This window comes from Sander vitreus, chromosome 4, assembly GCF_031162955.1.
Source record: "Sander vitreus isolate 19-12246 chromosome 4, sanVit1, whole genome shotgun sequence".
NCBI classification, from domain to species: domain Eukaryota; kingdom Metazoa; phylum Chordata; class Actinopteri; order Perciformes; family Percidae; genus Sander; species Sander vitreus.
Genome location: NC_135858.1, coordinates 38,573,808 through 38,599,186, shown reverse-complemented (window position 1 = coordinate 38,599,186; position 25,379 = coordinate 38,573,808). Strand labels below are relative to the sequence as shown.

The following is a 25,379-nucleotide window of genomic DNA, read 5'->3' as shown; positions in this document are numbered from 1 at the left end:
CTTATGAAAAAAACAGCAAAACCCTTCCACCAATATCTTCAAATAATAACGGAGTTGGTACAACTGACAAGAAAAGCTTGAATTATTTTAGAAAATGATAAACAAGCGCTAAACACCTTTGTTTTACACATACAGTAAGGGTATGCTCACGTGCAAAGTGATTTAAAACAAGGTTAACCATGAAAGAACGGAATGTGCAACTCTTTTCATTTCTTCTTCATATAATACATCTCACAAGGGAAGGCTGAGCTCAAATTTAAATATGACCCCCACTAATAATTTTCGTACAGTCCCTAAGACATTTTAGACGTCACCTGGAGTACTGGGAACTTGTGATTGTGGTAATTTATAAACTGAACAACTAATCCATTCATTGAAAAAAATGAATTGATAGATTAGTGGGTAATGGAAACAAGCCCTATTGTTAGAAAGTTGTATAACAGTATCCATGTTGGTAGCACAGTGAACTGAACTCAACTAAAGTAAATGTGTGTAAAGAGATAGTTGATATGGATATAAATGAGGAGGAGAGGCTGTCAAGTGATGGCGACCAACCCATCAATAGCGACCAATCGATTTGTGTGTACATGTGACAAGAAGTCAGTGACAGCTAGTCGTTGTGGTTTATTTTCCCTCCCTGTCCCCCACCGCTGTCACCTGGAAATCAGTCCCTCTCCCTTTAAGTGGGAGGTGAGCGGCAGGGCGCTGTGTGGACGCCGAGTGTTTGGAAACCAGAGCAGTAGTCAGATCCCAAGTCACTGGGAGTGAGTGAGCAGGCTGCGCTCTCTGTCTCCAAAACATTTACGCATCGCAGCAGTATTCCGCGTCTCTCTCTCTCTCTCTCTCTCTCTCTCTCTCTCTCTGTACTCCCCGCCGTCATCTTACCAACATCCCCCGCTGACCGGCCGGCTCTCTCCACTCTGAAGGACCGGGAGCAGAGAAGTCAACACACGTACCGAGCCACCTCTGTCCCAAAACCACCGTGCTTTTCATGCGGTGAGGAATTAAAGCGGGAGAGGAAGAGGAGGAGGACGGAAGTTTTTTTTTTGTGTGTGTGTGTGTGTGTGTGTGTGTGTGTGTGTTCGCGTGGAGAGCTCAGGGCGCACCGGGACTGGTGAGTGAAGGCTTTAATCACATATCAACGCGCTGAACATGTAAAGAACTAAAGAGAAACTAAGCTTTGTCATGAACTAATCCTTTAGATGCGAGGATCATCTGCAGAAATGAGGCTATACAACTCACTGGAGATCTTAGTGCCACGCAACATTTCGCTTTCAAAACTTCAAACGTCTCACAAATGTCAGTTGTAGATCTGTGATATTGTTCCCCCAAAACTTCAATTTGTGCCCTCCTCTAATAATTCGAACACATCCAGTTTATTCTAAGATTCAGTTCCCTCCACCAGCAGCTCCACTCTTTCACGGTCTCTTGTGACATTTAAAAAAAATGTTTTCCCTCCCTGAATGTGCCACAAAAGAGAGGCTGACTACTGGCAGCAGTACGCAATGATCGAGTAGGGGGAGATGATGATGATGATGATGATGATGATGATGACGATGATGATGTCAGTTCTGTAGGCAGATGCAAATGAGCAGATAGCGAGTTCACCGAGAATAGGTACAGGCGTCAACACCTCTTTTTTTGTTCACTTCAGCTGATTCACTAAAGTTTAGGAGTGCAATGGAAGAATTCGAACTTTACCAAGTTTTAGAGTAATGTAAAGTTGTCTTAGTGGTCACATTTAAAAACAAAAATAACATCAACGGAGCACTCAAATATCATCCTGTCAGTTGTCTGTAGGGTTAGAATGTAGTTTACATAAGGCTCGGGATGAAATGATGATGTGTGCTGTACCGAATAGTCCTAGTCTACATACAGTATTTGAATGCATGGGAGCATTGTAGGCCAGTGGTACCTGGGGGCCCCCACACAAGGGTCCTTTGAAAGCCTTCGGGGGTCCTGGGCATGTGACGGGTTAGAATATGGTATGATAATAGTCTGCGGTCTAATGTCGATCAATAGTGAGGCTGTCTTGGTGCAAAACAGTTTAGGATAGCACCAGTGTGACGTGTGGACGGACAGACAGCAGGTCTGGAGGTGACGTCTCGGTCTGAGCGCAGAGTACAGAGTATGTACAAGCTTGTGGGCATTCTGCCACAGTGGGGGTGGTCCTCAAGAGTGAAGTTGTAGATTTGTGCAAGTGTGTATGTGTGTGTGCTTGTCTTTACAGTGGCTGGATGCATACAAAGCTGTCCGTCAGTGGGGAGTCCCTGACCTTTCTTTCCGTCAATCTTCTTTCTTTCCTCATTCGCTCTTCGCTCCCATCTTCACACCCCCTACTGCTGCCACCTCATTTTCTTTTCCTTTCCTTTCCTTTCTTTATTTCCTTTCCTTTTCTGTCTTTCTTTCTTTTCTTCTCTTTTTTTTCGGGCCATGTTAGGACAGTAATGCTGCATCTCTATATGTCCTGCAACCTGCATGCACACGCTCCCATAATGCTCTTTGATCTCCACAGTGAGAGCAAGACGGAGCAGTTGCAAAGCAAATATACCTGCTTTCTCTCTCTCTCTCATTCTCACACACACACACACACACACACACACACACACACACACACACACACACACACACGCAGGATAGTCTAAAGGAGTGGTTTGGCATTTCACCCTTCACCTCCACCCCCCTTCTCTCTCTTTTGGAGCTTGGTCTTCTCAGGTGAATGGGTTCATGTAGGATGAAAGGTGACCTAGGCGCTCAGTCTTTCTCTCTCTGTCTGTCTGTCGCTCAGGTTGAGTGCCATCATGTCTTACATCGTAGCCATGTTTGGCCGGCAGGTGTCTGTTAAAAGTGTATATCAGGACCCCTCACACTAGTCAACTGTTTAACCTCCGTTTTAAATCGAGTGTTTTTTATTAAGCTCCAGGTAATCATGGCAACAGTACTGGTGCTCCATGCTTCTTTACCAGTGAACTCACTAAGTTTGTCCCAGTTTGTTTCCCTTTCATGTGTCACCATTACATTCAAGTCCCAGAACTGTGCATCTAATATTCCTAAAAAATAAATATCCAGCGATCTCTGCAAACCCAGAAGGTTGTTCAATAACACTTACTGCTGTTCTGAAGGTATGAATCAACTCCTCAACCACTTTTCTAACCACTTCCTTCATCTGAAAGACACAAATATTCCATCCACTGCTTGATAAAAAACAGTTAGTTCTTTTCCCTAATACAAACACATACATGGTATGAAGCAATAACATATTTCCTCTCTCAATTTGTATGACATGAACCAAAGTTGAAAAAAATCAGTAATATTTAATATATATCATTGTTTCCTTCCAAAATGATATATTTTTAGTATAAAAGAATGCGTCAGTTTTGCTTGAACACTGACGTATGTCATTTGTGCTACTGGGAATTAGGAGAATCTTTGAGGATTAGAACCGTAGGTATGTTGTTAGGAGTAGAGGTGCAACGATGAATCGATTAATCCATTACTTGTCAACTATTAAATTAGGGTTAGTTTGGACAAAACAAGACATTTGAGGACGTCATCTTAAGGCTTTGGGAAACACTGATCCACATTTTTCACCATGTTTTGACATTTTTATAGATCAAACAACTAATCGATTAATCGAGAAAATAATCGACAGATTTATCGACTATGAAAATAATCGTTAGTTGCAGCCCTAGTTAGGATACACCGGCCGCGTCTTTATCGCCTGGAAAACCCCAGGACGGGCGTCGGGTGCCTGCTCATGTGCCGACTTTCAAGGGTGCGGAGCCGTTGCTTAGCCATCATAACAAGCTAACTGTATCATTGACATCTAACATCTCCATCTTAACGTAAACTAGCTTAGCTAGAAATCCCAAGTTCAGAACTGATCTTTATCCAGGCGTTGATTTTTTTTTTATGTGTATATTAACATATTGTTCATGGGACAGCTCGTAAAGCTCTGGGTAGCCCTGCAATGTGATGATTACGGACGACAGGAAAGATATCTGCTTGGTTGGTTGGTCCTCGTCATGTGCGATGCTGACTTCCAAAAGTTTAACTTTTTTTTATCTCAGGACGCAAGCGCTTGGGAACGCGTGCGCCCTGCCCGCGCATTGTCATCAATGACAACAATGGATCTGAGTGCATAAAAACGCAGCATGTGTCAGGACCCTTAAACAACCTGCTGGCTTTTTCAAAGATCTCTGGGTGTTTATTTTTTTAGGAAAATTGGACGGTTAGCGTTGTAGCTCAAACGTGATGCTAATTAGAGCTAGACCAATAAATCGACCAGGCCCATTTATCGGCCGATATCAGCTCACTGCATATATATATTGGTATCGGTTGTATGTTTGCACTGTACAGTGTTCCGATTTGTATGTGTCCTGGTCCCAATTTAAAAAAGAAATGCAAAGGAACCATATCAATATTGTTTTATGTTATGTGTTAATGTAAAACAAATATTCTATCGGCTGATATATCGTTATTGGTTTTCTCAAACTCCCAAATATCAGTATCGGCCTCAACAATATAACAACCAACCCAGCCATGGGTTTACAGGGATGAATGAGGAGGTTTTCCTAGAGCTTCTCCAGCCATGGTATAATGACTATAAGCCACTCCACAGCGTTCTGATGTAGAACATAATGGACTCCACCATACCTGTTACCTAGCCATGCATTCTTTTTAACATTTTTCATAATTATATTAGACTTTTGAATTTGTTACATTGCGTTCTAAATGATGTGTGTGTGTGTGTGTGTGTGTGTGCGTGTGTGCGTGTGTGTGTGTACCACTTCCTATACATCAGATGTCTCCATAAGGGCAGCAGAGCAGACAAAGGTTTTTTCCCCTCTCTCCACCTGACCTCCTATATCCTCTCGACATTGTTCTCTGAATCCTATTGAACCAGGAGTCCACAGAGAAACACCACAATGGGAGAGAGAGTGTGTGTGTGTGTGTGTGTGTGTGTGTGTGTGTGTGTGTGTGTGTGTGTGTGTGTGTGTGTGTGTGTGTGTGTGTGTGTGTGTGTGTGTGTGTGTGTGTGTGTGTGTGTGTGTGTTCCTCAGCCTCTCCTTTAACACAGTGTGAGGCCAACCCAATCACACAGAACAGTGCTGGGTTTGGGGAAGCCTTATGATCTCTTTAAATAAAACCCTCTGGCTGCATTTTCTCCTTTGGGAGAATCACAAGAACTGTCAACATTGAATGAGTGACTGATTAACACGCTGACAGGCAACAATATTCTTTTAATATAAAGTGTATGTATGTGTGTGTGTGTGTATGTGTATATCTATATGTGTGTGTGTATGTATGTATGGATATATATATATATATATACATGTTATCCTTCTACACGTTGTTGCTGTCAAAGTAAATGACTTAGTAGTGAATTATTGAAGTACAGTTGGCAGTTGCTGCTGTGCTTTAAGTAGAGATGCACCGACCGGAATTGGCCGGTTTTCACGTGCTCGGCCATGACCGGCAGGTCAGTCTGACATATGCCGATTTCATGCCAGTCAACGCTACAATTAACTGACAACATAAGTTATACGTGTTACAGTTTTCAAGGACGGAACAGCACAGTCTCTTTTTCCTTTCTGTCAACTTTTCCGCCGTGTCGCGCGTACCCGCTCGCGGTGTGAAGCGCGTGTCCACGCTATTCTCGCACATGTAGGAACCTCGTGAATTAACCTGCAACATGTCAGCTGTTTGGAAATTCTTCAGCGTGTGTGCAGAAGATAACAAGTTTGCAATATGAAAACACCTGCGAGGAGGAAGTAGGGCGTGGAGGGACGACACCAAAAACCAGAATCACATTTCTTTAGTTGATATCTGATGTGTAAAGAAGGAAATGGTTCTAACGTTGCTCTTTAGATGTGTGTTAATGTCCCCCACCAGGAGTCATTGATATAGTTCTGTTTTATAGTGATCCATCATCTGTTCAAAAAATGTTCTATGTTCTGTCCAAATGCTCTATTAAAGAAAAGATAGAAAATAAATATTTGTGTGCTGTAAAGTGGTTAGAAAAACTGAAATTGGAATCGGCTGGCCTAACTCAAAGAAAATCGGAATCAGCCTAGAAAGTTGTAATCGGTGCATCTCTAACTTTAAGGTTTGATGCTGGTTTGCTTCGAGATGCTGTGGAGGTGTGGTGTTAGTTTGATGCAACTTGTCAGTTATGAATTAATAGTCTAAAAACAGGCTTCTATTCAGGCAAAGGTGGTAAAGGGGTTTCTCTTCTAATCTGACTCAAAAAGCGGATGAATAGATTCATATTCAGGGTAATTGTACCTGCTCTCCTCACATTAAGCCAATATGACCCCAAACATGTAGTCTTTAACAATTCTTTACATTCTTATCACAAAGACAAAATCCAACCATTTAGTGTAACTCTGAGAATGGTTTCTTTTTTTCTAGAAACTGACTGATGTGAGAGCTTCTTGGTCACCCTTTAAGTAGATGCCCCTCGTCTTCATTTTTCTTTTCTGTTTTATCTTTGAGGCTAACAGGGCGAGGGAGAGAGCAGTAATAATAAGTGGAGATGTTAAACGCGTGAAGGAATCAGAGGTGGAAAGTTTCTTTGATTCCTGTTGCCTCATCTTAAGGTCTCCTGGGACTTTTTAAAGACACTTTCCACCTGTTGCCTTCACAGAGGAAGGAAAAAAAAGATGACTGTATGAAAACACACACACACACACACACACTGTGGCTCACGCTGGGCAGGTGTTAAAGTAAAAGTCTTATACTGGTTGTGGGCCACTTTCAGAGACACCTAGAGACATCAGCAGCTGCACACACATCCCTGCAAGCATCTACACACACCTTCAAGGTAAGATTCCTGCTTTACGTGCAGCAGCAAACTCTTTAACAAACTTCAATAATATGAGTGGAATGTGTTTGCCTCTGCTAGCAAGGTTAAATACCTTCTTTCATGGGTTTGTTTCTGAGGCAGATGCACTGTGTGTGTGTGTGTGTGTGTGTGTGTGTGTGTGTGTGTGTGACAGCAGTAATGCAGTATTCACATGCTTAGGTTTCTATTCTATAAAGCTGAAGATTAAACAGGGATTTTGAATGATATTTGGAAGATCTCATTCTGTCCTTCACACACCGTTGCATTTACGTTCTGCCAGGTGTGCTTTTGGATGTGCACTCACTCGTCCATGAATGCTGTCATAAGCTAACAATACTGCTTATAATGCCCGCGCTTTCAACCACGGCAGGCATTCATCAACAGCTGTAAATCAGTTTTGAAGGAGAAAGAACGGAAGCATTTTTGAACGCTGCCCTGCGTTTCTCATGCCACTTTTGAACACTTTCTAATCCCCAAGGAGAAAAACCGAAAAGAAACAGCACTTGAGTTTTCTGAACTTTTTCCTTTGCATGTGCACGCCTGCGTTAAATGCATGTGTGTTCATTCAGCACGCAATGTCAAAATACAAGCTCCTACAGGACTAAGGTGTGTTTCATTAAATATAGAGTTGAATGGGAAGCTTTTGTTGTGAGGTATGTGGAGTTTTTTTTAATTCTGATGTTTGTCTATAACTTCCCGTTATGCTCGTCACATAATGGCCCCCTATTGTTAAGCGCACAAGACATGAATGAGCAAGTTTATATGTGACTAGAATCTGCCTCTTAATTTAAAGAGCCTTTCAAGAGAAAAAATAATCCATAATCTCATGTGTTGCTCATATAGAGCTTTAATGGAAAAAGTGTGATTCAGTTAGATGGAGACATATTAGAGAAGAAGAATTTGACATTTTACAGTACCACAATGACAAAAAGCCTAGAGGCTCTGCTTGCCTTTTTAATATATTTCAGCTTCTTTTATGACTTTTGCGGCGTTAACCAACAGATTTGCATTGCCATCAGAGAGGAGCACACAAACAGATATTTTGTTCATCACTGAAGATCCCTTTTTCCACACGATTTGTTTATTTCTGTGCCGATAATGAACATTCACAAACACGCTATTGATACATGAGTCCTGCATGTACAAATAAAAACATACCAGTTTCCTGGTTCATTTACATGACTTTTCCCTGGGCTCAAACAACGCCGCTCTGTTCTCATGTGAAACCTTAAGTTGATTATTTTTTTAAACACAAGACCCCGATTCTACGTGTGTGTGTGTGTGTGTGTGTGTGTGTGTGTGCACACGTGTGGTACATTTGCAAATGACCAGAGACCGTTTGTTTCGACTGCAGTCCAGTGGCATGATTTGCATTTTCATAAACAATCAGTGACATCTAAAGCGACAGTAGGCCATTCTGTACCCGCTTTGTATAAGTTGGTTGCTTGTTTGACTAACATTTGTGGTGTATGTGTGACATAAAAAACAGGTCTGCTATAATATGACTTTTAATTATTGGTGCTTTTAGGCATTTGATATATTTTAGTCCCTAATAAATGGAAAAAGGTAGCGTTGTTCTGATACTGATACAAGTATGGGAAAAACCTCCAATACTGGCTAAAATGCTGGTATCAGTATCAGCGAGTATGTGAGTCTATGCACCGATCCGATATCACAATTTAGCCCCGAAAGAAAACTCTTCTCACTTATGACTGACTGTAAAACTAGATGATGAAAGAAAGTTCTATAGCAATCATTCTCTTTTAATGTTTTACTGAGGGTTTAACCCGAGCCTGGCCGTACTACGATAGCAATCGTTTCACATTTATACAGGGTTAGTAGTACACCGCTACTAAATTAGTAAATTAATACAAAATTATATTTTTTTAATGCGCTGGTATCAGATCGGTACTCACGCTACACAAGTTTAGGTATATGAATTGTTATCAGGAAGGAGAAAATGGTATTGGAACATCTCTAGAAAAAAGTAAAACATGTTTCTGACAGACAATATAGCAGCAGTTTTTCTGCATTTGTTTCTCCTGCTCACCACATCTGCATGATAACTTCTTGAAAATCATGCGCTCACTTTTACGTCCTGTGCAGTGAGACAGTGAGATATCTCGGTGGCCATCATGTATCCTCCGCCATACTCAAGATCTCAATTTAAATAATGCCTGTTAAAACCTATACAATCAACAGGGAAAAAAACAGAAAATGCATTATGTATGGTAGGCCTATATCTCATTGTGTCAAAAAAAAACTAAAAAAGATTGATGGTAGATAGATGTGGCAGTGGTGAAGTCGTGGAGGGCTGTATACGAGCATATACAAAGTCACAAACCCTAAACTTGTGTTATTATACTCCCTCTGTCCCACTGTTGTTCCTCTGCAGCCAGATAAGGATTTTTCCTCAATGCTTTTTCATGTGTCTTGGTGTTGTTGTTGTTGTTGTTGTTATTATTAGCTCTGTGTCCATGTTTGGACACCGTTCGCCAGGGGCATAGCACAAACCTCTGGGCCCTGTAGAAAGGCATTTTCTATGGGCCCCTCCATGCATCCTCTGCTATTCATTCTAGCATCTTTTTGGGCCCTCCTCACATGAGGGCCCTGGGTACTCAGTCCCCTGAGTCCCCCCAGTCCGCTACCCCTGCCGTTCGCGGTATCACAAACTGACAGACACATTCGGTTTGACGCAGTTCCTGGTCTATTCACGGTGCTTTTCCTGGGCGATCGCCACCAAAGTGCAAATTGAATTCATTTATACACATCTAAGAATCTACGTGTGTGCATGGGCATTCACATAATTAGCATAGTAAGGTGACACTGATGAGAGAAAGCAGTAAGAACGCTTTGGCGACGCTCAGGTGGTGGTGTAACGTTGCATTCAAAATGGAATCTAAGAAGCTTTTACTGCATAGTTTCGAGTTGTTGAAGCATGCCATTTTATTGTTTTATTTATTACACAAGTACGGTCCCAGATGTGTTGACAGCATTGATATTAGAGCTGTAACAATTAAAAATTTCGCTGCACAATTAATTGTTTTAGAAATAATTGCATTTAACAATATAATTGTCTCTTTTGAATTAATCACAGGATCATAGGCGTAATTCCCAGGGAGGATGGAAGTAGTTGACCCGAAAAATGTATATTTTGCCCCAAAGTGGAAATCACAACCCACCCAAAGTTATGCCCTTACCCAGTATACATCTGTTGGTCATATCTCTGTTATGGGACCCAGGTAATGTAGGAACACAGATACACAGCCTATAATCAGTCCCTCCAGGAATTCGCGATGTCGCGATCGCAACAATTCATGCGAATTCAACCAATCACCGTGAATTCGGTGCGACTCACAATTTTGACCAATAACTTCTGTAAAATTCTGTAAAAAGGAAGAAGTTAGTCTTTAGTTTTGCACTATTGAATTATCTGTAAACATTATACACTTATTTATAGTTGTGTTAAAAGCAAAATTCTGATAGAATGTTAGTGAAAAACTGTCCGAATCAACCAGCGAGATAAACTTCAGTGTGTGGCATTTACCAGACTGCAGACTGGCTGAAGAATGGGAAACTTTCTCTACAAACTCCAAAACCATTTACTTTTTCAGTAGCGTTTAACAAGCATAAAAGTAGGTAATACATTTTCTCTATGAATATAGTATTTAACCAGTTTGACAACCATATGTTTAATCAGTTACAAAGATGACATCATAAACTCCAGTGACTGCTGTTGTTAAAGTCAGAATTCAGAATGATGACCCGTGATTAACATTACTATCACTTAGAACGCCCATGCCTTTCCACCACCTCGCTTTGCTTTGTTTTTAGATGTCCGGCTGAGCTGAGCCAGTCACATACATCTCCATCCCCCCCCCCCAGGCCCATTGGTCCCTACTGAAGATGCACATCTAAAACAGGTCACAAATATACACTGTAAACCTTTTAAAGTCTCACAGTATCTTACTGTTTTAATGTTTTACAGGATCATACTGGAAATGGCAATGCATTCTGGGAGAAAATAATAATATTACAGCACTATCTGCGAATGTGACAGATTACCTGTATTTACTGTTAATACCAACGCATCTTGGGAAAATAAAGGAAAAAGCGGGAATTACAATGCAGCTAGTATATTACTGTTAATTTCAAAATAATACGGTAAGAAATGTCTGTCTATTTGCAGTAAAATACCTTAAGATTTAAAAACAGTATGCTTACTGTAAATGAACAGTAGTTAACTGGCAACGCTGCTGCCAGGATATTACTGTAAAGTTACGGTGAAGTTTTACACTATATAGTTTCAGTTTAAAACAACAACAGTTCCTGAAACTGTTGGGCACCGTGGTTTTCAGTCATCTTTACTCTAACAGGAGGACTGGGGACTATTTTCAGTGGCGGATTAATCAACATTTGGTGCTCTAGTGAGTGTTCATGACAGCAGGACAGTGTGTGTGGTATGTACTCAAAATAATTGTCATAGCAATAAAAGTAAATGTGGCTCATTGATGTGTTTTTAATAGTGTTGGGGCAACAATGGAGCTCTAAGGCACATATGATCCCATATGTGTGAGTAAATTCATTGTTGGTTTTGGTCTTTTCACAAGACAACAAATACATCAAATGACCAACCTTAACCTCTGAAGGTCAGCTGGTGGGCAAACAGACACAAGTTGTGAACACAACATTGACATAAGTTAATATGTTGAACTTGTTAGCAAACAGTTTCTTATTTCCACATCCAGCGGTGAAGGAGCAAACATGATCATTCATTTGGAGTCGTGTTTGTGTCCACCTGATGAATGTAATGACGTTTTTACTTGTTCGACTCGCCTCGACTCTACTCACCAATTTTGGTTTTCCATTCTGATAAAAAGTCCCTGGTACCTGCTAACAGGTACTTTTTTTAGTACCACCTCTGTCCAGGTTCCCAGCGAGCTGAGGCGATACCAAAAGGTGACGTGAAAACCTGCAGACTCCTGATTGGTCGGAGAGAATCGTCACCAATCACTGCGTCATCGTTGCTAGCGACAGACGGGGGTGTCCTGACCAAACCCGCCATTTTTAAATAGTTTAGTCAGCAGTGTTTTTTTTGCTGCCTCCGGCTTCTTTAGAAACTAAATGTGTCTTCTGACAAACAGCCACATGCTGAGAATCAGAAACACTACACACCTTCGACGTTCTGTGTGTGTTGCATTAGGTCACGGCAGTTTCCTGCGGCGTCGCTATGACGACCAGCCACGCTCGCCTTACGCATTAGGCGGTACTTAATCTGCAATGGAAAGTGGAGGACGGGGCACCACGGTCGAGTCTAGCCGAGCCCAGCTGGTACTAGCAGTGTGTAAGCGCCATAAGTCCAATATTCGCTCTCTTTTAGCTCTGTTTTTGGTTTTTTGGTCTCTACCAACTCCTGAGGGAAATGTCTGTCTCTTAAGCTGCTAAATGTTCCACTTTGTTTACCAGCCAGTCTCTAACTGTGTCTGTCTGCTGTTTGATGCTGAGCAGGTTTTGAGAGCTTTTTAGGCCGCAGCCACCGAGAGTGGTGAGCATACGGCCCTGCTTTCATCTTTCTGCTTCTTGACTTGAATGGCTCTTGACATTGACTCTTTTGTTGGTGCTTTTATAAGCACCAACAAAAGAGTCAATGGGTTATTTATTTATCTTTTCCACCAGTGTTCTTCCTGCGTCTTCCTATTTTCAGGCTATCCAGACATATGCGCTGTATAGTCAGACCTGTGTGCGGAGCCATGGAGCATGTCATTACTGCGGTCAGCCAGCAACTTCAGACATGATCTCCGGCTTATTGAAGCTGGTTAAGACCTATGGCACTCAGTTGGTTGTGGCATAAGCAGCTATACCTGTGAAACACACACACACACACACACACACACACACAGCAAAGACCTCCTGCGGTTTCTCAATGCTGAGACGAGCAGGCCCTCAGCAGAATCACCTGTTGTGCTCCTTACTGCTCAAAGGCGTTTCCATAGTAACACCTCACAGCCCTGGCCCCTTGGTCTTTAAGACCCTCAACAAACATAGACCCCCACTAACACCGTTACAAACTCCATAAAACACACACGTGCACACATACACACACACATACGTCGTGCACACATGGGTGCTCTCAAGAAGCAGCAGTGAATGGAGTGAGGATATAAAGTGTGCCGGGCTAAAGAAGAGAGCACATTGTGAGAGTCAGGCCTCCTTTGTCTGAGCTAGCCTGAAGGAGTAGGGGGTGGAAAGGGAGTGGGGGCGGGGGGCTTTTGTGAAGGAAGAGAAAAAAGTGGCCTTCATACACATCCTTTCTTCCCTTTCTCTTGTTCTATCTCTTTATTGGGAGTATGTTTTGTCTTCTCCCCCCCCCCCTCCTCCTTCTCCTCTCTGATAAATGCCACAGTAGCCTTTTGAGAGAGAGAGAGAGAGAGAGAGAGAGAGAGACTTCTGAAAAGCATGAAGAATAAAGCGGGCCATGACTGAAGCCAGAGTCCGGTTCTCCTCTCTTTTCTCTCTCCTCAGTGTCTTTGTGAAGGGCACAGTTGTGTCATTAGCCTATTTATACATCAGAGAGAGAGAGAGAGACTTATGAAGTGTATTGGAGGAGGATGGGATGGGGCTAGTCTGGGAGGGGAGGATGGGGTGAGTCGACTAAAGAAATTTTAGTCAACTAGTGCTTGTATAATTGTGTCGACTAATGGATTAATTGATTCAATCAACAGATCTGTAAAACTGAGTTTCTTCACAAAGAATCATGCAAAAGCACCACTTTAATTCTTGTGTTTATCAAAGATATGCTCATAAGTTTCTTGGAAATAAGTCATTCGGCATGAAAAAGCCTAAATCGCAGCAGACATGTTTATCATGTAAGTGTGATTAAGACGTACAGTCACATAAAGTCAGAGCTGCGCTTTGAAATGATTTATTTCTGACCGCAATAAACTGAATGGAATGAAAAAGTATCAACTATCAGTGACTTCTTTTAGCTTTTTTGTACTGTAGAAATTGTTCACAGAGGATGGCATTAGCGGAAGATCTTTGATTCAGTCAAAGTAGCACTACCATACTATAAAGTAATCCAATACAGTAAAGGTTTTCCATTCAAATTTTACTTGAGTAAAAGAATCAAAATTATCAAAAGTACTCATAACTCATTAACATGTTGTATTAGATTACTGAATTGTAACTAATAATGCATTAAGCTCTGTTTTGATGGTGTATTTGGTCAATGTGGTTGTAAATGTGTATACTGATTCAGCCTGTTCTCATGAACCATTCGTTCAAAAGCTACGGAAAGTTGAGCACTGTAACTTGTAGGCATTCTACGTTTTTGTTGTTGTTGCTGTGTTGTTGCAAACAACACAGGACTTTCACCCAGGAGACCAGGGATCGTGTCCCGTTCTTCCCGCGTGTCATGGAAACGTAAGCCCACCCACGACCTTTTCCTTAACCTAACTGCGACAAAAGTGACGCCAATAGTCCCGACCAAGCGCGGTTAGATATGACGCTAAAGGAGACTTTTAGCGCCAATAACAACGCCAAAGACACCTGACCAAGCGTCCGTATTTTACGCGATGGGAGTGAGAATCTGTGGAATGCTCATATTTTGTGGACTAAATTTAACCGTAATGTCGGCTGAAATGACCAGCAGCTCGCGGTGCTTTGTACCTGGCTCACAGTCACCTATTTTCAGGTAACTGATCCACCAACTACCGCTGACACAACGGAGGCCTGTAGCCGGCGTCACAAAGCTCTGTAGCGGCTTAAACAACTAGCAACTGCCGCTCGGCGTCATGGAGCTCGTAGCCAGCTGGCGTCACGTGACCAGCCGGCGGTCTCCTAAATTCGTAGGATATCATAAGTTTTGCTGTGCATACATTTTTTTACAATATCATACAGACCCATTCATGAGAATGCGTTGATTACTGATTAGTTTGTATACAGCAATGGTTTCTATTTTAAGAGGACATGTTTTGAATGAAAAATTCTTAATTTGCAAAGCTGGCAAACTAAATGTAGGGGAGTAAAAAGATACATCATCTGAAATGTAGTGGGGTAGAACAAAAGTGGCAAAAATGTCTTACTCAATAATGTACAAGTAGGTCAAATTGGACTAAAAGCTACCTTGTGGAGCTTTAGACTATACTAGTAGTGCAATGGAGCAACAAATGGGTTCTTCTTTGGTTTGTATTGTGAGGATTATCATTCATTGTCCATCACGGTCTCAACAAAAGTGTTTCTTGCTAATCTGCGGCACACCAACTTCCTTGCGTTTGTATTTCCTTCCTGCCTCTTTATCTTGCTCTCTTTGGCTTCTGCCCTATGATTGGATCAAATCAGATAAGACATTCAGCAAGCGAGCATCACAGCTGATAGCTTCTTGTATCTCCAGCATGAACTAAATACTTCTAACAGTTAATAACGAACAGCAGCAAGCAGGATGCTGTTTTCATAGTTGACATAACAATATTGCTTTATTTTAAATATTTCTGTGAGTGTGTCTGATACAGTATAAAAGTCACATGTTTGATGTTCAAGCAACAAAAAGAAAAGGCTTTTCTTTCTCTTTTTTTCGCTGTAGCACCTGCTATGAAAAACACGTTCCTGGGCTATAGAGAGAGACACATACAGTAATAACGAAAAACGGAGCCATGTAACCAGGAATAGCTTCTGTGTTGTTTGTCATCTTGTTGACACAGTAACACTGGTCTACTAAAAATCCCAAACAAGTTGCAGCCCAGTGCTGTCTGGAGAGGCTGGGAACTGTGCACCTCCAGTCTTACACCTGTTGAATGGGAAGATTACCGAGCATAGTCCACAGAATAGTTTAGATATCACTTAGAAAGTCCTTGTTTTTTATGCGCTTTTACAACCCCTCACAAATAGTTATGTTGCTTGTGTTGGATAAGCACGTAAAAACATTAAGGCTGTGGTCCAAATCTGCGATTCGTATTCATACAAATGTGTCCATCCTTCTGCTTTGCACATCCTGCTCCATCGGACAGGGAAACTCTCCAAATCATCTCCTTTTACTTTTAGACAAAAAAAAGAACAAAGAAAGCCAATGTGTATTTTTAGGTGAACAGCAAAATCACGTTACTCTGTAAATACATGTCCCACAGATAGGGATGTAATGATTAAAAATAATTTTAAATACAACCGGTTGAGATAAAAAAAAATAATCGCGAAGCAACTTTTAAACAGCCTAGGGCGTGATGCTATAACGTTAGCCTACTGTTAGCTAGTCAGCACGGTTAAAATGCTGACCGCTAAACGTTGTAAAGTGTGACTATATTTCACTGGAAAGGATTCCAACACAGGGACGTACAACAGTCTGCAGCTAAAGACACAGAGGAGATTAGCTGCACTTTGAGACCGCACAGACACTGCAACAACGCGTTAGTACGGATCCCACGTAACTTCTAGGCAAGACCCGCCCTACGAAGCAGCTCGATTGGTTGGGGTTAGGCATTGACCTTTAGTGGTTAAGGTTGGGATAGCTGATTGGTCAGGGGATAGGAGCTGAACAAATCAGGTTCCGTTACCTTGCGTAAGCATGGCTGCCTGGCCAATAGTAGTGTGTGAATGCTATTGAAGGGAGGGCCTTGCCTTGAGGTTGCGTGGGTTCCATAATAACTCTGTAACAACAGTTATGGGACTTTGGTGTTGCGTTTGGGTCCGGCTCCGTAAGCTTGTGTTACATTCAATGTTGTTGTAAAATACCCTTTCAGCCATCTAGTTTTTCTTCTTCTGTCGTTTAACAGCAAACAACTGGTGAAAAAGGTTGTTACATTTTAAATAAATCAATTTAATTTATTTTTTATTTTTTGTTATTTAAGAAAAAATACTATTTCTGTTGCACTTTTGATAAGAGGACATATCTGCTGCTTTATATACAGTGTATGTGTATGTGTGTATGTGTGTATATATATGTGTGTATATGTATATATATTAGGGCTGTCAAAATAACGCGTTCATTTCGATTAATTAATCTGAGAACAAATAACGCGTTAAAAAAAATAACGCAGATTAATCCATTCCATATTGAGGTTTGACCCAGAGCCGTTCTAGCACCATTGGACTGTAAAATGAAGGAGGAGACGAGAATGTTCAGCCTGGATCATTAACTGGAACATTTACTTATAAACATCATCTTCCTGCCAACCCTGGCTACTGAAATCTGGCTCCACTGATATGTCTGCTCTTCTCTCTGCTGCTCTGAAACACAAACACCGCTGCACATGACGCTAGTTAACACTATACTCGACAGCAGCTAACGTTAGCCTACCGCTAGCTAGTTAACACTGTACTCGACAGCAGCTAACGTTAGCCTACCGCTAGCTAGTTAACACAATACTCAACAGCAGCTAACATTAGCCTACCGCTAGCTAGTTAACACTATACTCGACAGCAGCTAACATTAGCCTACCGCTAGCTAGTTAACACTATACTCGACAGCAGCTAACGTTAGCCTACCGCTAGCTAGTTAACACTATACTCGACAGCAGCTAACGTTAGCCTACCGCTAGCTAGTTAACACTATACTCGACAGCAGCTAACGTTAGCCTACCGCTAGCTAGTTAACACTATACTCGACAGCAGCTAACGTTAGCCTACCGCTAGCTAGTTAACACTATACTCAACAGCAGCTAACGTTAGCCTACCACTAGCTAGTAGCTGGATTAAACAGGGTTAAATGCTGACAGCTAACACTAAACGGTGTAAAGTGTGACTGTGTTTTACTGTAGAGGATTCAACACCGGGATGTAACAATCTGCAGCTGCCCTCAGAGAAACAACACAGACGGTGCGTTCAATGAAACTGGTAAACTACAGCCTCGTGGTGCATTTGAAGTTATTGTAAATGTCGTTTTCCCATCTGATGGTTCAACAGCAAATTACTACTGAAATTAGTTATTGTTATACATTATTATTAAATCATTTCATTTTGACCATATGGCCTTAGCAATAAACAAGCCGTTCTTTAATGTCACCAACTGTTGTTTAGTACCCTTCTTTTTTCTTTTCTTTTTTTACTTTCTTAAAAAGTATTGGTTCAGGCACCGTTAATTATGTATGCGATTAATTTTGATTAATTAATCACAGAGTTAATTAATTTAGATTTTTTTTAATCGATTGACAGCCCTAATATATATATATATATATATATATATATATATATATATATATATATATATATATATATATATATATATATATATATATATATCAGGGCTGTCAATCGATTAAAAAATGACAGGGTTGTGGTTTATATATATATATATAATATAAACCACAACCCTGACAGCTGTGTCAGTCTGTACACAGGGGAAAGTTCATTAATGTATGTAAAAATAATCGGCCCGATCTCCTGACAGCAGACTAAAGTCTTTGTGGTTTTATTTAAGAAAATGAGCCTATCTATGTGGTCAGGGGTGAGTCATATATGCAGTTTGTTCATTGTAAGTCCTTGTTAAAACTTTAGCAGATACGTTTTGCAAGAGATAATACGGCGAGGAGGAATGATTAAAAAAAAACCAGCAGTGTCTGTGTTAACAAGCCATTGAAGCAGGGTTTACTGTCCATATTCTAAAGTCAAGGTGTTAGCATTCAGCCTTTGTTATTGTGTTTGCCATCCTTATCGAGACATACAGAGTGAACCAGAGAACACTTTTAGTGTTATGTGTTATTACTAATGTTGGAAATGTATGCATATTCCTGTTTCACTTTGGCTCTGTATTACTTTCTGCTAATTAGAGCTGCAAATATTGATCAATTAATTGATTAGTTGTCAACTGTTAAGTTAATCGCCAACTCTCGAATTTATCTGATTCCAGCTGGTTAAATGTGAATATTTTTTGGTTTCTTCCCTCCTCTGTGACGGTAAACTGAATATATTTAATGTGGACAAAACAAGACATTTGAGGACGTCATCTTGGAATTTGGAAACTCGTCAATGGTTTTTACAATTTTTTTGACATTTTATATAAATGAATCAAACCAATCGATAATTCGAGAAAAAAATTGGCAGATTAATCGAAAATGAAAATAATCGTTATTGCAGCCGTACTGCTAATAATGACTAACTGTAACCAACACTAAATTAGACAAATTAGTTAGATTAGTATCTGTGCAACAGTAAAAGCGGGACTGGATTCTAATTTTATTAATATATTTATTATTTTATCTTGCTGCTTTTTCTTAGTATCTCCAACAAGACTTTTCCAAACTGGTATCATTGTTTCTTGATGCCACACTACAGGTCTAAAGATTGGGTTCCTCTTTCTACTCAATCTGCTTGATCTGCCACGGGTCACGCATTAACACGGGGCATCGTGTGTGTATGCGGGTGGGTGGATGCTGGTGTATGACTGTTTTCCAAGCCCCAGTTTACCACAGCTGCCATTTCACCAACACAAATGATCTTTTCATCAGAAACAGAAACTCATGTGTCATATGTGATCACACCGTGTCCGTATCAAATCATTTAAAAGTGTGTGAATGCATCAGCATCACACTTTCTATTTTTTCATTCAAGGTTGGCTCATTTTCTCTATATATATATATATATATATATATGTGTATATATATATATATATATATATATATATATATATATATATGTGTATATATATATATGTATGTATATGTGTATGTATATATGTATGTGCTTACGGGAAGTGCTTCACAAAGATGATAACATACAAGCATAAAAAAAAATATATATACCCATTCTCACTCTGAACTCGTAAAATACGGACGCTGGGTCAGTGGCTGTCAGCGTCAGATACGACACAAGCTCCCTTCATCATGTGTAGAACGCAGCGGGCAGAGCATCAGCTACACGCCGCGTGAAGATGACGCAGCATTAAGAGCAACAACGGTAGCGAGTAGAATAAAACAAACTGTCCTGTTCTTGTCCTGCGTGTCACGGAAACGTACTGTGTGCATGTGCACGCATGCATGGAGTGGGAAGGCCTCAGTGGGGCAGCCCCTGAACTCCAAGAGGAAAAGGGAGTAAAATGTAGTCTTTGTGATGTCTCTATCACTCAATCGCAGCGCTGGAGTTCCCAACACTGCTCTTTGTGTGATGAACTGACCAGCGACCACAGAACAACAGCACCTTATCAGGGCTTGTAGCTCTCTGTGTTCGCTTCTCAGCACACACACTCAGTGCAAGGTAAAAAACTAAAAAATGAGGAAACTAAGTGTGTATTCTTGATAAGCTTATTCTTTGGACTCTGCATTGAATGGTTCAGTACCCTTGACATCAAAAGGCCAGGAGAACAGAGGAAGAGCGGGGAAAGAAAAGGAGAAGAGAGCAAAGCTTTTGTGTCCACAATCCTGAGAGCTCATTCTCTAATGAGGCCCAGTCAGCAACGCAAGGAAGCTTCGAGAACCGTGTGTGTGTGTGTGTGTGTGTGTGTGTGTGTGTGTGTGTGTGTGTGTGTGTGTGTGTGTGTGTGTGTGACCGACCTCTTCAGTACAAAATAATTAAAGACACCAAGCATACACACACAATTATTTGAGACGTCATCTGTCAAAGTGTTTCTGTTAAAAGTCCTTGAAATTTCAGCGTAAAGCTGAACATTTCTAAGAGTCAGTCAGGTAAATAAAAGCAAACAAATACAGTATGCACCAGTTGGTGAACTAAGTTCAGGAGTTTTGGAAGTCACTTGCAAGGACTAACCAAGATTTCCAGCTTTTGCAGTAAATATAGTTTTTAAATTCTTTTGGTAATTGTGGGCTAATTTGACACCTCTGGTTGTTATTGACAACTGCTCTGAATTTGCAATAGCTAAGCTTGAAACCCCTTTAACACCTCATTACAGTATTTGTTTTGTTACAACTGGAAGAACCAATAAGTGACTTTTTATTTTTGTAATCATTCCTTTCAGTTAGTCGGCACATGGACCATAGCGTTCACTCTTCTTCTCTTTTTAGTGAGAGACACACTTGTTGCTTTGAGCCAAACGGGACAGAAGAAAGGTTATTTAAGGCCTATAGGATACAGTATAGTAATTGTACTGCGCATCCTGTGTGTGGTCAGCAGAGTACGTTGGGATGTTGTAACATCAGTCAGTCAGCCAGACAGCACACATTAAGTATGTCTCCATATCTTGCATCTAGGGTTGGGTATTGTTTGGGTTTTTCCCGATACCGGTGCTAAAGCAATACTTTTAAAATGGTGCCGGTGCAGTTTTTAAAGAATAGAGCACAACAGTCGGCAACATTAATGGCTTGTTTATTGCTAAGGCCATATGGTCAAAATGAAATGATTTATTAATAATAATGTAATAACAAGAACGTAAAAGAAGAACTTATTTCACCAGTAAATTGCTGGTAAATGACAAAAACAACCACCAGATGGGAAAAGTGTATTTTAAAATAACTTTGAATGCACCGTGAGGCTACCACAAGTGAGTCAAGTCAGCGTTGTTTTTCTGACAACGGCAGCTGCAGACTGCTCCGTCTCAGTGTAATGTAGTGAAACACAGTCACACTGTTAACGTTTAACGTTAGCTGTCAGCATTTTAACCCTGTTTAATTCAGCTGCTAGCTAACGGTAGGCTAATGGTAGGTTAACGTTACCTGCTGTCAAGTGTAATGTTAACTAATGTCACGTGCAGCGATGCTTCTGTTTCCCGTAACGTCTGTTTCAGAGCATCAGAGAGCAGAGCAGGCATTCAGTGGCACCGAAATGAGGCACCGAAATCCGCGTTGCTGTTCAGTCCGGTAGATACCGGTCGTTTAGGGACCGGTGCCATATTAGCACTGGGTTTCAGTACCCAACCCTACTACCTGAATGTACCCAGATTGTCTGATTGAGTGCTCCTGATCACATTGAATCAATAATTTAATCTCTTTACCACTTAATTATGTGGCTTGTTTGTTCACACATATGCAGACAGCATGTATGGTTCTTGGTTACAGTCCTCACTTTTGCCAGTTTCAGTTACATGTCCAGGAAATCACAACCAAGGATAATGCCGACTTTGTTAGAAAGTGTCTGAAGCCGATGAATGCTCTTATCATGCCGTTATCGCACCTGTTAGTGGGCTGATGCCCGATTGTTATCGTGCATGTCAGGGCTGCAGGTTGCACGGTTACCTGAAACAGCATGCCAATTATGCAAATGAAGCTGCTATATGGTGGGATTTGAAGAGGCTCTTTGTACTTCCCCTCTTGAGAGGAGATAGGGGGGTAGGAGAAGGGAGGGTTGGCTAGGTCAGAGGTAAAAGAAGAGAAAAGTCAGGCGTTACTGGTGAGGGCGAGCCAGTCACTGTGACTTGTGTCAGCAGATCTGTTCCAGTGAGGAAGTGCTGTTGGATCTCCTCATGTCCTCTCCTCCCTACCAGGTCAGTACCCAAAACTACAGGCTAGCTAGATGAAAATATGTTCTTTTAAATTTGGTTTATTTTAGACATAAGAATAGATAAATACATAAGAATAGATGAATGCAATTTTTTTATTTTTTTATTTATTTAAATATTCTTTTCTGTTTCTCCTTAACGGTGGTTCAGGTTTTACGAAAACTTCTATTGCTTACTTTTCTCAAGGACAGCAACATCCCTCATTGATTCTCAATCAAAGGAGTAGATGCATGTTAAAAGAACCCCGATGAGCCACAGGCAGATAAAAAATAAATACAAAATAAATGAAAGATTTGAGATGAGATGGGGGGTTTGCTGGAAGCTCTTGGCGTGGTCAGCCCAGGCCAGGCCCTGTGGGCACAAAGGCACTATAGCTGGTGCGGTAAGTCAGATAGTTTTTATCATTCCTAAGCATATACTGCTAATGTGAAACAATTCCTTAAACATTTGTTTATACTTTTTTTTTTTTACACTTGTCTTTACAAGACTGCACAGCAGGTTGGAAACTTACTGTAAGAGCTCGGTCTCGAAACACTGTAGACAATTGACAATTGAACAATGTGAGATCATGTTTTGCAAACGTTACTCATTCAAGTGTGATAGAACGAGCAATGGAAATATGCAAAGATCAGGGTGTGAGATATTTTTCATATTTTTAGTGTGACAATGCTCAACGTTTGAGCCAGCGCTACTGAGAAGTCTTGTGGTTTTCTGCCTCTGATGTTCCTGCAGGGAAGCCTTCTGCCATCCACAGCTGTCAGTCTCAGGGTTGACAATGAGAATGTCTTTATTTATCACCAAGTAAACCGCTTTAGATGACTAACACTGCTGAGACTGGCTCCTGGCGCGCTCTCTCTCTCCGTCTATTGTGCACTCTCTGCTATTCTGCCTCAGGCGCTAGTTGTTAAACGACATGAACGTTACAAAACCCAACAAGCTGCTTCTGTGGGGAGGGGAGAGGGGGGAAGAAAAGGAAACAGTGAGAGAAAGAAGGAGGAAAGAAAGGAAAGGGAGAACAACAGAAGGGATTTGCATTGCCAAGGTTTATGTGTTACAAGTTGTTGGTTAAATGCAGGTTTTGTGTGAAGTGATTCTTGTGTCGTGGGAAGTGTAAGGTTTCAGTGTCGTCAGCACTCAAAGGAGAAGAGCTGGTTTTTATCTGAGGGCAGAGGCATGTTCCTCCGTCCACTGTCATCCTCCATCGCCTCCAGCTCTGCTGCGACAGGCGCATTCACTTCACAGAGGGGGACGGGATAAGTGTAGACCTGTAACAGCACTTACCGCGGTCAGACTGACGGGGAGCCACAAGAGGCACAAGTCTTTTGTTGGGTATTTTCCATAAATAACAATAACTACAAAGTTCTTCACACCAGAAAATATCATTGACAGATGCGTAGGATCAAAAACTCTTGACTGTGAAAAAGCACTCCCTTTTATTAAAGGACAAAAGACGCACCGGCGAGTCCAAGCAATGTTTGACCATACTCCTACTCAAAAAGCGATATTACAAATTTCAGTTTAGACATTTATTTACTATTTCATTCATATAGTACGCTACTTTTTGTGAACCCAAGGCTTTTGTAAACTCATTTCAAGCACTAAAACAAATTAGGTTAGGTTTGTTTTCACCAGAGATTTGAAAATTTCAAAAAGCCAACATTTTGGTCCAAATGATCTCTTGACACGTTGCTCTCACTAGTCAGAAAGCTGAGTTTGTTTTGAACATTTTGATATGAAAAACATGGGGATCAGTTCTATGCAAATACCCTTAAAAGGAGGATTTAAGAAGATATGTAAAAATGCCATCAGACCTCAGAGGGTTAAATGTCAATCAAATGATATAAAATCCATGTTCATTCAGATTGATAAGATTGCCCCTACACTACTGGATGTTGTAGCCATCGTTTTTTAAATTTTGTTATTGTAGTTCAACATCTGATGATCAGCACTTTTTAGCTGAAAACAGCTACCTGCCGCTGCTGGGACGAGGACCTGCAAACCAAAACAACAAGTTGAAAGATTATAACTAGACCTTAGGAAAACTTCTTTATAGGTTCGTCAGTACAAGCGATGTCGTGTTGATAGCTGCAGCTTCAAACGCTGTTCAGCATCTGACGTGACTAACCGTCAAAATGAGCCAGTGATGAAAAACAGGTGACATTATTGCATAATTGTACCATTTCTGGGTCTCCTTATGCTCTTGTATATTTTCTATTTTTAATACTCTTATTTTTTGTTTATTTTACCTTATCTGTACTATTGCTATCCTTGTGCTGCTGCAACAACTGAATTTCCCCGCTGGGGATCAATAAAGGTTTATCTTATCTTATTTGTTTCCGCTGCACTAGGATTTATTTAGTTTTTTATATATATATTTATAAAACAAGCAATGCTTGATTCTTCAAACACACTTATTTGCATATAATGGTTGAATAATGCAGATCACACCCCTTTTTATAAAACAAACAAAGCTTGATTCATCAAACACTTATTTGCATTGGAAGCCTCACCTGCTTGGGCGGTTTGAACTCACCACTAGTCAGTTATTTGCTCAGTAATATATATATATATATATATATATATATTTATATTTTATGTGTTTTTTATTGTATATGTTTTTTTTTAACTGTTGCAGAAGTCTAATACTAGTTTTTGGTCACTTTGTTCTACTTTCTTTAGCTCAACAGCTGGTCTGAGGTCTGTTTTAATGTGATTTCTTAGTGGCGTGTGGTGAGCGCCTATAAAAGCTGAACAACACTGTAGGTGGTTGGAAAACAGGCCACAATCAGATAACCTCGAAAGAAGGCAATGCTATTCAAATCATGCAACGCACGCAAGCACACACACACACACACACACACACACACACACACACACACACACAGAGACAGACAGACAGGTTCTACATGGGTGCAGTCTGTTGCACATAGGCTAAGTGTGTGTTTAAGTAGATGAGACTGATGTGGAGGGAAGCAGTAACCTTGACTGCTTCTCATTGTTCTAGCTAAGACGCTTAAAGCATTGTTAAAAAAACAACAACCTTTGTGCTTATAAAACACACACACCTTGACGCATTCCTTGCTGTCAGCGGCTCTCTGGATTGCTGAAATTCAGTGCATACCTCTGCATTGGGTCACTCTCACACACACACACACACAC

At 40.9% G+C, this 25,379-nt stretch overlaps 1 protein-coding gene across 6 annotated transcripts in view; it reads left to right on the top strand.

Moving 5' to 3' along the window:
• The first annotated feature begins 727 nt into the window (after window positions 1-727).
• The window catches only part of sox13 (SRY-box transcription factor 13), a 56,854-nt gene continuing 32,202 nt past the window's right edge, over window positions 728-25,379 (top strand). For 2 of the 6 annotated variants that reach the window (XM_078249568.1, XM_078249567.1), the window contains exon 1: window positions 728-996. In XM_078249568.1, coding sequence (XP_078105694.1) covers window positions 992-996 — 5 coding nt within the window. In that variant the 5' untranslated portion in view covers window positions 728-991. The other 4 variants (XM_078249572.1, XM_078249570.1, XM_078249571.1 and 1 more) reach the window with 4 other exon arrangements.